Source organism: Cynoglossus semilaevis, chromosome 10, assembly GCF_000523025.1.
Source record: "Cynoglossus semilaevis isolate Cse_v1.0 chromosome 10, Cse_v1.0, whole genome shotgun sequence".
Classification (NCBI taxonomy): Eukaryota; Metazoa; Chordata; class Actinopteri; order Pleuronectiformes; family Cynoglossidae; genus Cynoglossus; species Cynoglossus semilaevis.
Genome location: NC_024316.1, coordinates 578,985 through 594,578, shown reverse-complemented (window position 1 = coordinate 594,578; position 15,594 = coordinate 578,985). Strand labels below are relative to the sequence as shown.

General features: G+C 39.9%; 3 protein-coding genes across 3 annotated transcripts in view; 2 read left to right on the top strand and 1 right to left on the bottom strand.

The window, feature by feature from the left end:
* Window positions 1-3,795, bottom strand: part of gripap1 (GRIP1 associated protein 1) — a 17,321-nt gene extending 13,526 nt beyond the window's left edge. Inside the window, exons 1-7 of the mRNA XM_025059103.1 lie at window positions 3,617-3,795; window positions 2,761-2,827; window positions 2,035-2,096; window positions 1,926-1,952; window positions 1,718-1,825; window positions 429-591; window positions 164-328 (exon numbers count right to left, since the gene is read on the bottom strand). Of these exons, the coding sequence (XP_024914871.1) occupies window positions 164-328; window positions 429-591; window positions 1,718-1,825; window positions 1,926-1,952; window positions 2,035-2,096; window positions 2,761-2,827; window positions 3,617-3,658 (634 nt within the window). The 5' untranslated portion in view covers window positions 3,659-3,795. The remainder of the gene's footprint in view (window positions 1-163; window positions 329-428; window positions 592-1,717; window positions 1,826-1,925; window positions 1,953-2,034; window positions 2,097-2,760; window positions 2,828-3,616) is intronic.
* A 2,398-nt stretch (window positions 3,796-6,193) lies between these two features.
* ptpn18 (protein tyrosine phosphatase non-receptor type 18) lies at window positions 6,194-9,017 on the top strand. Its single transcript, XM_008317915.3, has 5 exons — window positions 6,194-6,345; window positions 6,930-7,032; window positions 7,124-7,284; window positions 7,377-7,463; window positions 8,130-9,017. Exons 2-5 carry the CDS (start codon window positions 6,932-6,934, stop codon window positions 8,189-8,191), a joined length of 411 nt encoding a protein of 136 aa, XP_008316137.1. The 5' UTR covers window positions 6,194-6,345; window positions 6,930-6,931; the 3' UTR covers window positions 8,192-9,017.
* A 4,425-nt stretch (window positions 9,018-13,442) lies between these two features.
* The window catches only part of plxna3 (plexin A3), a 53,561-nt gene continuing 51,409 nt past the window's right edge, over window positions 13,443-15,594 (top strand). Inside the window, exon 1 of the mRNA XM_025059102.1 lies at window positions 13,443-14,079. The gene's annotated coding sequence lies outside the window, so the exon portion shown is untranslated. The remainder of the gene's footprint in view (window positions 14,080-15,594) is intronic.

The following is a 15,594-nucleotide window of genomic DNA, read 5'->3' as shown; positions in this document are numbered from 1 at the left end:
TTGGATGAAAAAAGGAAAACCTATTGTTATTATAAATACTTATAATTTCATAACAAGGCTCTGTTCCGGCCCACTTCTAATGACTAATTGATTAAATGCACCTACTGAGCCACAATCATTGACAGATTATTGAAAAAACATAAGTACGTTTTAGCTTCCGATTACGAAATAACTAAATCAATCTCAGTCACCTGATTCAGCCTCTCATTGGTTCCTTCCGCTACAGGCTCCTCCACTCTCCCTGTGACATCAGCAACTCCATTGGTACTGTCTGACCTGTCAGCGTTGCCCAGGGGCGTTGCCTGTCTCTGCAGCTTCTCCTGAAGACCTGAGGAGAAATTCCACCGCAGTCCGAGGTTTACGAGAAATCACCGACCCGAACAGGTAGGCGCTAACAGAACTGACCGAAAGCCCTGCTTCATACCCACCTTTCATTTTCTTCTGTAGAGCAGAGTTCTCAGCTTGGAGACGTAGCAACTCTTCGTCCACAGTTAAGGAGTTTGGGCTAGCGGGAGCAGTGACTGCAAAAGCACCGTCTTCTTTCTTCAGACTCTGGTTCTCCTGCTCCAGTTGTTCTATCTGTGTGCACAGCTTAAGACAGAGAGAGAATCGAGATTCTAATTCAATCGAGTTGGGTTTCATTGACTGAAGTTTGAATCTTGTCAATGTCTTTCTAAAACTTCTGCCTACCACTCAACCAGTCAACTCTTTCTTATGAAAACGTATGCCTAATACTGGGGGGGGGGGGTCCTCGGTTTACGACGTCCTTGGTCTTTCTGTGTTTTGTGGATACAACGTCTCCCATTGCAACCCTCATTCCGACATACAGTATTAAAACTTGACCAACCCGGTAGCAAAGAACCTTCTGCCTACCACTCAGCCAGCCAACTCTTTCTTATGAAAACGTATCTCCCATTGCAACCCTCATTCCGACATACAGTATTAAAACTTGACCAACTAGTTAGCAAAGAACTAGTTGGCCCTTCATTATAGTTGGCTCCCAAGCGTAAGTCTCAGACTCTTCTGGTGTTTTTATATCCTGGATTATGATGTTACCACTGTGTAAGTGAGGGTGAATGACATATGACGTATTTTCAGGACGATTGAGCGCACCTATATATAAGCTGCAACCATTAAATTTAAAAAAAAAAAAAATTTAATTTTTTGTTGTAACATGGGATATTTATTTTTTTTCCACTTTTAATTAAATTAATGCTTTTTCCAAACTGTGCCTGTAACACGGCTGGTTACACGTCAGCTCTTTTCCTGCTTCGGCACCCCCGACCTTAGTTGGAATGCACAGAGACTTAGTGATCTGCTCCAGGGCCGATGCTAACATTAGCTCCAGGGCTAACTCTCTAAACAAAAACAGTGAAGTTGGGGTCTTTATTATCAGCCCCTCCGACCACAACAGAACATAAAGTTTTAACATCTCCTGTATAACCAAGTCACGCTTCAACATGACAGCTCCATCCCTCAAACTGCTGCAAACTTTCGCTACTTTTCTCTCTCTCGCGCGCCCCAGTCATTCACAGACAGACATACGCTACTAGTATAACATACAGTAGCCTGTCAGAGAGTCATTGATCGCAAGGAATATGAACTTCGGTAGCCCGTAAAAATCCATAAATTAGCCGCATCGTTGTTTAAGCTGCAGGGTTTAAAGTGTGTGAAAAATGTAGCGTCAACATGTGCATGTACGTGAGAGAAACTTCACCTTGGAGAGTTCTGTCATCAGGGTGCTGTTCTGAAGTCGGAAATCTTCTTCCTGACTGTGAAGTTTGCCTTGAAGCATCTCATTCTCACTCAGCAAGGCATCCACTTCCTGAAAACGTACATTTGATGATTAATTTAAAATGGTAAAACAAGGACGGTAAAGTTGAGTCGCCGAGTGTTTCAATTCGACGTGTGTGGGAAAAACCTACCTGAGCTTTTTTGCTTTTATTCAGAGCCTGAAACACAAATACAAAAGAATGTTTGGTCACAAATTCAACAACTTCTAAACAATTATGGTTTATAAAAAGTTTTCTTTACCTTCTGAGCTTTGATAAAATCTTTTTCCAGAATCATATTCTTTTGACGAAGACTGTTCAGTTCTAAAAAAAAAAAAAAGCACCAGGACACATTTAAAATTATTTTAGAAAATATATTAAAAATATTCATGATATCTAGTTACATTAAATTCTGAGATTTTTTTTTAATTTTATTTAATTTTATTTTGAGAAATCTTTATGTTCCATTCACTTCTTCTCAAGTAAATTTCAGCCATATCAAGCCTTGACATCAGTTAGCAGTAAAATTCATCCATATCAAGCCTTGACATCAGTTAGCACTACTACTATTTTAAAAGCTTATTTTAAATTACACAATATATTATCATGATATTTTGTAAAACTGTTTCAACACAACACAAAAAGGTTTTTGACCACATTGTAGATTGTGTAACATTAAAGTGTATTTAAATTGAAATTAAATCGTAAAAAAATGTATTAACAGCATTTATTAGGTTATAAGATGTTTAACCGCAAATTGTTGTCACTTGCCGTGTGTCTTAAGTCGACAACTGCACTGTTAGATACAAAGTTAGACACGACTTTAAGGTAACACTACGATTCATTGTTAAAGACGTTTTCGAACCTCAAAATAAAGTTTGGTGTTTTTATTCGTGTGTCTGTTTGTTTGTTTGTTGTATGAAATCATGACAAAATACCAGCGTACTAACATTGTCGCGCACATTATGTGGACTAGAGAACATTTTACCTGTGCTGTTCTTCCTCAAATCGTCAGACAGCTGATAGTTTAAAGTCCTGAGCTCCAACAGCTGAGCCTACGGGTACACAAGGACATCACTCATCCACAACACTAAGTATCAACAGAGACTATACCAAAACTATCAACATATCACCCCACCCATCCATTATGTGTCGTAATCTACCCTCAGATGTATTGCTGATAATTCAGGTAATACATTGACAGTAATGATTTTACCATGCTACCCGTTCTAAGGCATAATGCCGCACCCTGCATAGTGAGTATGCAGGTCAAACGCTGTGTTCATTTTATCCACGTGACCTCTGACAACTCTTGGTTTCTCTGCACTAGCTTCAATAACCGCTGCTCTTAGCTTCACATTTACTGGTCACCTGATGATTAGCTACTCAGTTACAAGACGAGTAATTCAGTCTCTCGTCCGTACGCTGAGGCAGAGAGACAGACAAGCCAAACAGATAGACAGACAGACAGAGACACACACACACAAACTACCCTAACATCACACACAACCCACCCCCTCACCATAAACACACATAACAGGTCGTCAGTAATTGACGCTAGGCTAAGTCCTGGTCGCTGTCAGGGAGATTTAGATACATTCAGTTTTATTACTAAAATACAAAAATAATTCTGCGTAACATCGCTATTTATTTAAATTATTCTGTCACTGACAGTTCACCACTTTATTCCTCTTCCCACAGCACTGAGCTGGTGAGCACCGTTACTCTACCTGCTAACTGTTAGCATCATGCCAGCCGACGTTAACAGTGTCCCAATTGTTTCTTTAATTGTAGACACCTACCTAAACCTATTTCTTTAGAATGACACGAGTTGTATTTCTCACCTGCATGCGGTGGAACTCTTCTTCTGACAGAGACTGCGACATGGCTGCTACCTAGCAGCAGCTAAAGCTAACCAGCCAAAACGCTAAAGGCTAACGGAGAAGGAAAACAGAGGCAGCTGAACAGAGACAGAAGAAGAGGGAGAGACGCAGACAGGAGGTCCCACTCTGACTGGGTTTCTGGTTGTCGAATACAGACAACAACAGACGTCGGAAGATGTTGTTACTGGATGTATGGATTTGAACACAACTCTTGTTACCAAACCACACAAAGATGAACTATACTGTACATTGATAATTGTCATGCACTTTGTTTATTTAATAGTGATTACAAAATATAGAAGAATTTAATATAAAAGTACTTGATTTAATAAATTGATGACGACGAATCCGAATTCATGCTTAATAGACACATTTCCAATAACGTTAGTGTAAGTTAGTGTAAGACTTACTTGATTATTACTATTAAGAAAACCTTTTTTGTTCTTCTTGTACTTTTTAAGGCTTTTGATACAATGAAACACAATTCACAATAAAGTGAACCAGTTGCCTGGTTCAAGGAGGGGGATTTGATACAAGAGACAGTGGTCTCCAACCCTTTTTGCTCTACTCCATCGGAGACAATTTTTACCATGGACCAGCAATAGGGTTGTGCACATACCATAACACCACGGACTGCATCATATATAACTGAGTTATCGGTTGAGGGCGGAAGTGATTTATTTTCAAAATAAAATATTATGAGGAATTATGTGATTTAAAAAAATAAAATATTTTTGTTCTTTCTTTAAGGCCCCTTACCAAATGACAGACGACACAATAACAATCCTATGTTCATATGAATGATTTTGTTATAGGGAGCACTGTGTTACAGAATAAGTATTTGTAGAAATATACCCTGAGACATTTTTTTTTCCTATCTGATAATGAACATATTTTTTTAGTTTAATCTTCGAACACAACTATCATCATATCTTCACTGCCGTCATCGTCGTATCAAATCATCAGCTCGTTTTCACCAGCTGTACAGATCACGGGTCAGATGGTTGTTAACATTCCGCAGGCTGCATCACGCGCAGACACATACGCGCAAATGCACACTGGAAGCAGGAGGTTGGGAATATGTAACATGTAACACCTGCAAACGATGACACAGGAGCATCTGCTCCTCTGTGCGCGTCTGTGTGTGCGCATGTGTGAGTGGGAGGAATGGCACTTGTGCGCATGTGTGAGTGGGAGGAATGGAATCGCCGTTGTTCTCAGCTGCGTCTGTGACCTGCTCGTTACCAGGGAAACGCACGGGAAACAACACCTGGGTATTTTTTTAATACATTTTAAAAGGATCAGAAACAGCAATGACCTGCAGCCACACATGCCTGTTTTCGGTGGGGGGTCAAATCTTAGTCTTATTCAATGGGCTGCAGTCAATAATAGTCCATACCAGGGGCGTCACAAAACTGGCTCCCTACAGGGTTTAATCTGGCCCATGGGATGGATTTTGAAAATTAAAAAAAAAAAGCACAAACTTTATGATGTTTTTTTAATTAATATTTCATGACAAATATTTTGTAATGTACGTCTTTGCATGAAAACAAAAGGGAAAAACTACGTACTTAGGCTGTAACCCTGGTCTATACAGTCACAGTAACAGGTGAACACAGGTCAAAGTGTCTACCCTCGTTTTTGATAAGAAAAGGTATTTAACTGCAGTGACCTATTTAAAGGTACTTAAAGAAGCCTTTAAGGAAGTTCGTTAGATTTGGACCCAAAACACTGAGACAGCCGTAAAGTTTATTCATTTTTATTAATCCTCTGAATATAAAGTGAAAAGTTTATTTATTTTATTAATCCTCTGAATATAAAGTGAACGGTGGAAAAATCTGCAAGAGATGAAGTGCACGACCACGTGACAACGACAACATCCCCAATGACTTCCCTCCACACTTCATGACAACGTGTTCCAAAATCCTACAACCTACAAGACAGAAGAAGAAGGAAAAAAAAAATTTTTTTATTGAAGAACAAACTCTTAGGGAAGTAGCTTAGCATATGTCTTCAACTTACGTGCTACAAAATGCAACACCCCTGATGAAGAAATCACTGGCAGGTGTGTGACGCCCAACCAGGAAGCTCCGCACCTGCACACGCCCACTTATTCCACCAACCAAAACAGGCAAAAAAAAAAAAAAAAAAAAACTCTCCACTCCCCCAGGTCTCTGTTAAAGCTTTTGAATCATGTTGATCTGATTAAAATAAAAACAGTTTCCAATCTCATCATTTACCAGTTTTACTTTTTTTTTTTTTTTTTTTTTTTCAAATTTTGAGCAAAGACTTGTGGGTAACTGAACAGAAACAAAAATAAACTGAAAACTGAAAGCACCGCTTTGACATGTGACCAGTGTGTGATCAGTATCTCTGTGTGATCTCGTATGGTATTTCTTTTCTCGATAGTCAAATACATTTCACAAAATGAAAAAGAACAACAACAAAAAAATAAATAAAATGTCTGCATATTTATTTTAAGAATCCAGTCCATCTTTGCTACTTGTTGTTACTTTGGAAAGTTTTAAACTTTGTAAACGAAACTCGAAAAAAGGAAGTTCGCACCCAGCAAATGTGAAAATGAGGAAGTGGCTACCGGATTTGTGTTAGTTGATGCAAATGAAGGCATGATAACAGAAAGACGCAGCAGAGGAACCACTGCAGACCCGATGGATGACTGGCTCTAGCAGGTAGGTCCACGAACGCTACACTCACAGACGTAGAGAGAAACAACAGGACGGCAGAAAACACTGAAAAGATACCTTCTTTATTTTTTTCATTATTAATTATATGTTAAGTCAAAAAAAAGTTTAAAAGACGTGTGCTCCTATTTTTTTTTTTAGAAACACTGAAGAAAACAGTCGCTCCTGACTGTTACTAATGAAAGTGGCAGCACAGAGGCCTATTTACAGCAGGCTTTCATCACTAATACACACACACAGAGAGACACAGACAGATTTGAATATTTAGCGCATGAGGGAATATGTGAAAAGAGAATGAGGGAAACGTTGATGCATGCAAGGGCGTTTCGAGTCACACTGGAGGGGGGGCTCCGGTGTCTAAGCAGTTCAATCATTTTGTCACTGATTTTGTCACTGATTTATGAACCAGCTTGGGAACCTTGTATATATGTATACAAATATATACATATATATATAATAGTATGTAGAAGTAAGACCACCACAAAGTCAAAGCAGAATTGAGGAAGCTAGCAGATTTAGGGTTCATCCGGATCAATCATTTTTGATTCTTTTTTTTTTGTGATTCTTGACAGACATGGGTGACATGTACGCTACGGTCAACAAACACAAGAACCTCCGCCCTCCTCCTGCGACTACCCCAACCCTCTCTAACACAGACCCACATAGCGGCAGCAAGTAAGCGATCACCGTGACTTCCTGCAATGTCATAAAAAAAAGAAAAAAAAAAAGGGTGTAATAATGTGACAATGTGTCGTCGTGTCTTAAGGTTATCGCCATCGTGTCATTACTACGACAATGATCTTGCTGAGAGGTCGGCGGCCCCTGTGTACAGCTGCGTCCAGCGGCGTGCTAAACCGTTAGCCGCAGCGCTATCGGCCACACCCATCTATGACATTGCAGTGCCAGCAAAGGACTGTCAACGGTCAGGTAATAAGAAGCGGAGGAAAGGTGATGAAATAAATGGAAGGATAGACAGGTTGAGTTTGTCATTTTTTTTTTTCTTTTTTCTTTTCCTTTAGATGAACAACCTTCATCATCGAATGACGACTATGAAGAATTCTCTACAGTTAATGATCCTTCCATAACCTGTTCAGCCGGTGGCATTGGTCAGTTCTTAACCTTACATCACATTGCACTTCCCCTAGACTCACTTCCCCTCTTTCTTTACACACCCTCCTCCTGTTCTTACCTGTCTCTCTTATCATCTGTCAGTTGTCTTCCATTTATTCCATCCGTACTCATTCTGACCTTTTTTTTTTTGCCATTTATGTTTTGGCCTTTTCATATAGTTTGCTATTAAAACTAGGGATAGCCAATAATGTATCTCGAGGTACCACTGACATGTCTGTATTCATGCTTGAATGATAAAACAAGCCTCCAGTCTCCAGATAGCAGCAGAGCAGCAGGCTTTATTAGTCAATTTTACGCTGGTGCCACTAATGGTTTGGACAGATAAATAAATAAATAAATATTACCGGGGCTCGTAGTATTTTGCTTCGGGAGTGGCGTGGAAAAAAACTTGTCGTCATACTATGTGGACGCGTACAGAATTCTTATGCCATTAAGAAAAAGAGAATGTAAATGTCAAGCTAGGCTAATACGAAAAAGATTAGCGCTAGCCCCTAGCTTAGCATGGGTTTGAGTTTGGTGGCGTTTTTTTACTGCAAGGAATGAAACAGCCCTAAGGAGGCTGAGTTACGCTAAGTATGATATGTGATTGTATTCGTAATCGTTTGTGTTTGTGTTTCATGCGTGCTGTTTTTTTTTTTTAGGTTTCAATCTTCGTATCCAGAAACCCAGGGGACCCAGAAAACCTCCTGCTACCTGGAGTTGACTTAAGACTTTTATTATGCACCTGGGGATGTTATGTTGAACTGAACTTGAAATAATTATTAATTTTAATGACCCATCATCTCATCATACTATGTGTAAATCCTCGACCTTTGAACTTCCAACCTCTGATTTGGTTTTGTTTGTAGTTGTTTGTTTGTTTTCCACCATTCAAAACCATCTTGTTGGCCATTCACCTTCCCATATTCCCCTATCTGTGCGTCTTTTTTATTTTTATTTTGTATGTATGCTTTTTATATTAAATATATCCTTCGTAAAGTTTTATATTTTAAGTTAGTGTGGTTTGAATGTTAAACTTGTATTTCATTACTACCGTTTTTGGTATTGCAGTGTAATGTAAATTGACGTCCTGCACATGATGTATATAGTAAGTAGTAAAGTAGTAAGTAGTAGTCCCCTTCCTGTATTACTTGTGTGGTTTTAGTCCCATTACTTTGTTTATCAGAATGTTTCAGTAAATATGTTATAGCTCCTAGCTTGCTATCTCTCTTTATACTTGAAAAAAAAAACATATTGGTAGCTTAAAATATTGAATGTTTTTCTGTCCCCTTTAATCAGTCTAACACTGGGTAACTAACTACCGAACAACAGGGGGCAGCAGAGCAACATAAAACTAAAACAGTGTGGACTAAACGCCTTAAACCAAAAAACAACGTTTCCATAGACCGGGTTGACCTGTAATTATCGCTCCTATAAAAAGATGTCATTGATTCAAGTTTTTGCTACCAGGGACAAACCCTAAAATCTAAACATGTTTAGTGTGTCACTCTGTTTGGTTATCTTAGAATACACAACGTATTAAAGTTTTATGCATACGCTCACATTTTTTTCCTTGTGACTCAGTAAGTGATTGTGAGGGCAGTGTGATTGAAAAGAGGATTTTATAAAACAGGAGAGAGGCGTGAAACCGCTTGGAGTAGTTTACAAGACCAGAACCAACCAATACACAGATTTCAATGTGCATTTAATACACCAGGACAGAGAGAGAGAAAGAGAGAAAGAGAGAGAGAGTTTGGCTGAGAGAGAAAAATGAAAGTGAGAATGAGAAAAAGAGAGATGGGAGCAGAGAAAGTGGAATAAATGAGAAGGAGGTAGAGACTCGGCGAGAGAGCTAGAGAGGGATAGGTGGAGACTGAGAGAGAGAGAGAGAGAGAGAGAGAGAGAGAGAGAGATAGACGGCAGAGCATTGGTGAGACTGAAGCCTTGTTGCTAGGAAACTGAGCAGCTCCTCTTTGAAGTTTTTCCTTATTGTTTTTTTTTTTTCCTTTTTTTCGAACAATGAGGTCAGAACAAGACTCAGCTGTAACCATGGTAACTACCTCTGGGATGGACAGCTGTTAATATTTTCTCTCTTCCTCTGAGGTTGGGGGCCCCCTACAGTCTGGGAAAGTCTTCTGCTCCTTGGTCCGTCTTAGGCTAATTAGGTTCACCTTCCGTGGACGTTAGGTGGCTTACAGACGTACTCAGCAAAAGGGATGTCAGAACTACCAGCCACTGCGCACCCGGCAACCTTTATATCCTACAGATGAATAACATGTTATATAAATGTGATGTAAACATACATCTTTTTATTTTTTTATAAAATTGTTTTTTATTTAATCATTGCTATTGGTTCGACACGTAGGCTAATGTAAAAATACAAGGGTACGTATGAGGTTATCAGGTTAGTTCAGGTAATGCGCTCTATAATGGCGACGACGAATTACTCGAAGTATGTATTTTACTTTTACTTAAAAGTAATTTTACTTTTACTTTGCTACATTGGAATAGGACCTGTTGCTGAAAGAAAAGAGGAAAGTGAACTACTTGTCGTTGTGACACATCTACATTTTACCCCGTCACCTAAGTGAACAGGTGGGCAGCATTGGGGTACCATGCTCAGGGCACCTCAGGGGTAACTTGGCAGCTAAACTACTTCGTTGTGACACATCTACACAACTTGGCAGCTGGTGGACTAGAACCTGAAACCTTCCGCACCCAAGTCCGCTTCCATCCACCACCAAGTCACCACTGCCTCATTAACCTGCATTAACTAAAAAAAAAAAAAATTGCACATGCAGATTTCCCCACTATGTTAATGTGGAATGTTGACTAAGGGACAGACTCAGGCCTGTCGCTGGATGATGGCTGACGCCGAACAATAATGGAGGTTGAGGATTGCCAAGCAGAGAGCTCCCATGGAGCAGAGGACTCAGAAAGAGAAGGAAAATCCTTGGCCATATCTCAGCCAGATCTTTGTTTTCAAATGCATTTCAAAAGTAATTTAAAGTAACTAAGTCAACTTTACTGAAAAAAAAATTAAGTTTTTTTTTTTTTTGAACGAATAACTTTATCATGTACTCCTGCTTTTTTGCATCAAGTCATTTAAAGTAACTAAGTAACCGTTACTGAAAAAAAAATAATTTTTTTTTTTTTTTTTTTTTACTTTTACTCGAGTAGATTTTGGTACTGTTGTGACAACAGTGAGTGAAAAAAACGTGAGCGAACTGCTGTTATTTAAATGTGCCAGAAATTGCAGAAACTATCTATAATATTTCTATTTACCGTTGTTAAACCTTGAGGTCTCGTTGAGATTGATACACAAAGGGCTTAGCAAAGGGAACAGCAAGTCAAAGCATTTTAAAAAAAAATAAAGTACAACAATTGGACCAAAAATAAATCCACAACAAAACAATAGCTATTGAAACTTAATGGTCTAACAAAAAAAAACAACAATAAAATCCTCTTTAATTCAGTCATACAAATAAGGGCTTCTAATTTTAGATTTTTTTTTTTTTTTGGAGGCCCCTCAAATATGCATTATAGGAATTAGGATGTTTTTATAGATCTGTTACCATGGTCACATGACCTTCAACATGCCCCGGAATTGTTTAACCAAGTGGTCTGGCCCTCGTAGACCGCATCAGAGGTTTATTGGGGTGTACGGTATTCTTAGATGAACACCGAGGTCAATAGAAAATGTATTTGGATTCGTTTCTTCATCTTTCCAGTCACTTATTTTGGGGGGAAAATACTCTTAAACTTGCTCAAAAAAATCTTGGTATACTTTGGAGTGTGAATGTTCTACCTCAGGGGTGTCAAACTCATTTTCACCGGGGGGCCACATCAGCAATACAGTTCCTGTTGAAGGGCCGGTTTTAAATGGAACACTCTATAGATCAGAAGTCCCCAACCCCCGGTTCGCGGACTAGTACCAGTCCATAGGTCCTTTGGTACCAGCCCGCAGTGGGACACAGTGAAAAAAATGAAAAAAATTCTAATTTGCTTCATTCAAAAAAAATGATTTATTTGACGATAATCTGACAATATTTTAAAATAAAAGTCATTCAGACTTTGATACAAACAGAATAGAGTCTGGTATAGATGTAACTCCTCCATAACAGACTAATACATGTATCTGCAATTGAGTATTATTTATTCAAGCTACAAATATTTTTTTTCATAGGTTGACAAACTCTGCTGCATGGACTTTATTAAATGCTGTTTAAGCTCCCGCGGGCCACACAAAATGGCTTGGCGGGCCGCATTTGGCCCCCGGGCCTTGAGTTTGACACATATGTTCTACCTGTTGTTGTAGACTGCTGGATAGAAAAGTAGGTCGCATTGACAGTTTGTAAATTAGGACAGACACTGTTAATGCACTATGACTAATTTCTTTTTCTCTAGTCTGCGGACCACAGACACAGCGAAAAGAATGAGCTAAGGCAGAAAGAACATGGGAAGGAAAAAAAGATGAAAGTGTGTTTAGGTTATGGATAATAAAAAAAAAAAAAAAAAGCACACACTTCCATTAGACATTAAACAAACCTCAGAGGCACTAAAAACAGAAAATGTGCGTGCAGTGTGGCTTTATCCCCATAAACTTCACATGCTGCTGCTGCTGCTGCCGTTTTACACTATCTCAGAATGATTAAACAGCAATTGAGCTTGGAGAAGAAAAGGACGGGAAAGGAAGGGAAAAAGAAAAGAAAGGAAAGAAGGACCGAAATGAAAGATCATAGGTCATAATAAAGGGAGCAGACGAAGGGCAGCAGTGCGATCCACAAGTGGCTCAAAGTTAGGAAAATGACAGAGAGAGAGAGAGGAAACAGGCTGATTAGAAAGTGAAACCACGTGTTAGGAAAATGACAGGCTGATTAGAAAGTGAAACCACGTCTCTGTATTAGAACTGAACCAGGACCAGACGTTCACGGCGCTGGAACATGGAGTTATTTTTAAGGCTTCTTCTCACTGCACTGTTCCAGTTTCACCTAAACGCTTTGCTGTTGTCATGGCAACAGCTGTTGTCAACACTGACCCCTAGAAGACTATTTAAATTCTGTCAGACGGCGTATTAATCCAAACCAAAATCTAAAAACATATTTTGGTTGCATCTGCGTTCTTACCTGTTTATTCATGTTTGGGGTCACCAGAGTATAAGCAGAACACAAAACTACTTCAAATGTATTATTATTATTATTATTATTATTGACTCTGTCCATTTACAGGAGCTAACTGTACTTTTATTCTTACCTTTGATTTGTTTACCTTACTTTTCCTCTCTTCCTTTACTTCTGGGTCCTTTCTCCTTTGTTTTCCCTTTTTACTCCCCGCCTCCCTATTTTCCTCTCTCTCTCCCTATCTAGGTTCAAACTTTTTCTCAAGCTCCATCCACTCGCCTTTTTTGCCGCTCTGCCTCTTTCTTCCCCTCCTCTCTATCATATTATTGCCTTCCTACCTGTTATTCCCTTTTCCTCGTGCCCCTCTGTCCATTTGTCTCTTCCTATGCCCACTTTTCCCTTTCTCTCGCCTTCTTGCTGTCTGCGTTTTTTCTTACCCTTAGACTGCTTTCTTTATTTTCTCAGCCAATATTCTCTCTTTCTTTTTATTTCTCTCTCTCTTCCTTCTTTTCACCACCTGTCTTTTCCTTTTTCTTAAAGCTCGGTTTACCCTTTATTTTCTCTCTCTCTTCTTTCCTTCAATCTTGTCTTCTTGTTCTACCACCATTTCGTTGTTTTTCTCTTTTCATTCCATTTTTTTCCCCATCCAATTCCTCTCTTTTTAAAATCTCCTTTCGTATTTTTACTTCTCTCCTGAAAATATTTCATTCACCCCGTTCATTATCTCGTTCTTACATTTGTCCTCCCCTTCCTCGTTCTGTCTCTCACTCTTTCCTCCCCTCTCCCTCCATCTCCTTTTAAATCTCTCTCTCTCTCTCTCACACACACACACACAAATACGCGCGCGCGCGCGCACACACAAACACACATCTGGGATTCTAGTGAGGGGGGAGGGCAAACAGGAGATTAAGGATTTTTGGTCTGAACCATATGGTACAGAATAAGGGGGGGTTAGGCTAAAAAGCATGCGTTCACACCTCCTAAAACGGCGAAAGTGAAGTAGCCACCACTAAAGTTTTTTTTTGTATATTTATTCATTATGTTACCCACAATTCTTCTTGTGAATTAACTTGACGCGTATATAAACTTTGCGCTACGTAAAAGCGCCGTCAGTCACATGGTAACAACGTCTACTCCCTCGACACCCCTCGTGCTATCCAGAGTAGAACAGTCTAGCTGGAGGAGCAGTGGGGGGCTGTCTGTGGTGGTGGAACAGCCAGAGAGAGAGAGCCGAGCACATACAATCACATACACGTAAAAACACGTACGCTGAGGCGCTTCTGCTGGACCTAGACCTGGACCCAAACCTGGACCAGAATTCTGGATATATCTCATGCGAATACACCTGAGCTCAGCTCTGTCTGCTGTTCATGAGCGGAAAGACGAGGAAAAGGGAAAAAAAACAAAACAAAAAAAACACAATACGCGTGTTTTAGTCCCTGTCTCTGGATTTAAATTCTTCTCACAGGGCTGTTCTGCTCCATTTTTCCAGGTAAAACAAATTACGTCTTTTCCCCTTCCTCTTCCTCTCTTGCTTTCTCTCTCTCCATCTTTTTCAATCTCTCTCTCTGTGTGTGTATGTGATGTGGGGTATCATCAGGGTGGAGGTGGCAGTGGTGGTGAAGGTTTTGGGGAAAACGCCTTGCCGCTTCATCACCGTCATCTTCCTCCTCGTCGTCATGATCTGCTTTTACTGTCGTTTCTGCCACTGTTTCGTGACGCCTGGGAATTTGCATTTACATTTTTCTTGCAGTTTTCCCGGCAGACAGATGAGGGGGGATCAGTGAGGGCTGATGCCCCAGGTACGGGCTGTTGTGTAAACCCATTCGGGGGACGTTTGACCGAGTGCAGCAGAAGCAGTAGGGGCGGCAGCCGCATGCGATGGTCCGAGCCTTTCTCGGTCCCATTCATTTTTAAAAGCCCATAACATTTGTGTGCGTGAAGGTGTTTTTCCTCAGTGCGACGGTGGTGTGAAGGAGATGGAGGTGGCCGAGTGGATGGATGGGGGGGGCGGCGGAAGGGGTTGATATCCATTTAAGAACAAAAGGAAACGCGGCCGTGGATGTGTGGGGAAAACAAAAATCGTCTTAAGTCGCGACAAACGTGTTGAAAAATCCATGTGTGTGTGTGTCTGTCTACGTCACCTGATAACTGCTGCTCGATCCGATCCCTCCCCCCATATCGGTCACAATGGTTATTATTATGATTGAGGAGCTTCTCTTGAGCTCTAGTACAGGGACGAGAAAAAACAAAACAAAAATCGCAAACCGTATTTATCGCAAGGTGGCAATTAAAAACCGTTTTCAGACTCTATGGTTTTCAGTCATTCAGTCAGTCATTTTCAAGATGGTGCTGTCCTCATCGCACTGTTTCTCGTGTAGCTCTTTCTCCCGTTGATACTGTCAGTCCGTTCATTTTGTTGTGGTTCAGTCGTTTGCACATCAACACAGGTTTTCAGTGATATATAGATTTTTTGGTATGTGCTGCTTTCACTCTCAGTTGTCTTTTACCGTTTTTTTTTTTTTTTTACCAGTTTTAAGTCAAAAAAGTGTTTACTGTCTGTTCAGTTTTTCGAAGGATTGCGAGTTCGATCTCTGCATTTCCGGTCCTTGCTGTTTACATTTGGCAATATTTTGAAATATTTGTTCCCTATATTATTTTTTTTAATTCACCTTTTCTTCTTTTTTTCCCCCCATTGCATCTGTGCTGTTTTTGGATGTGACTGTGATGGTGGTGTTCAGACACTTCTGTTTGTGACCTGATAAGGCCAAAGCTTCATCCCCATTGGTCTGTTTTCATTTAAAAAATGTTAAAACCTCTTCACAAACTTGATGTCCAGCAACAGTGAGACGAATGTAAAAGTGTATGTTTTCCCTCCCCAACTGTTGTGAATGACAATTAGTTTAATTAATGTCGGGCTGCAGACCTTTGCTGCTGACCTCAAACGATGGCTAACTTTATTTGAAATCCTCACAACGATCTAATTTATCTTTTTCTAATGTTAGTC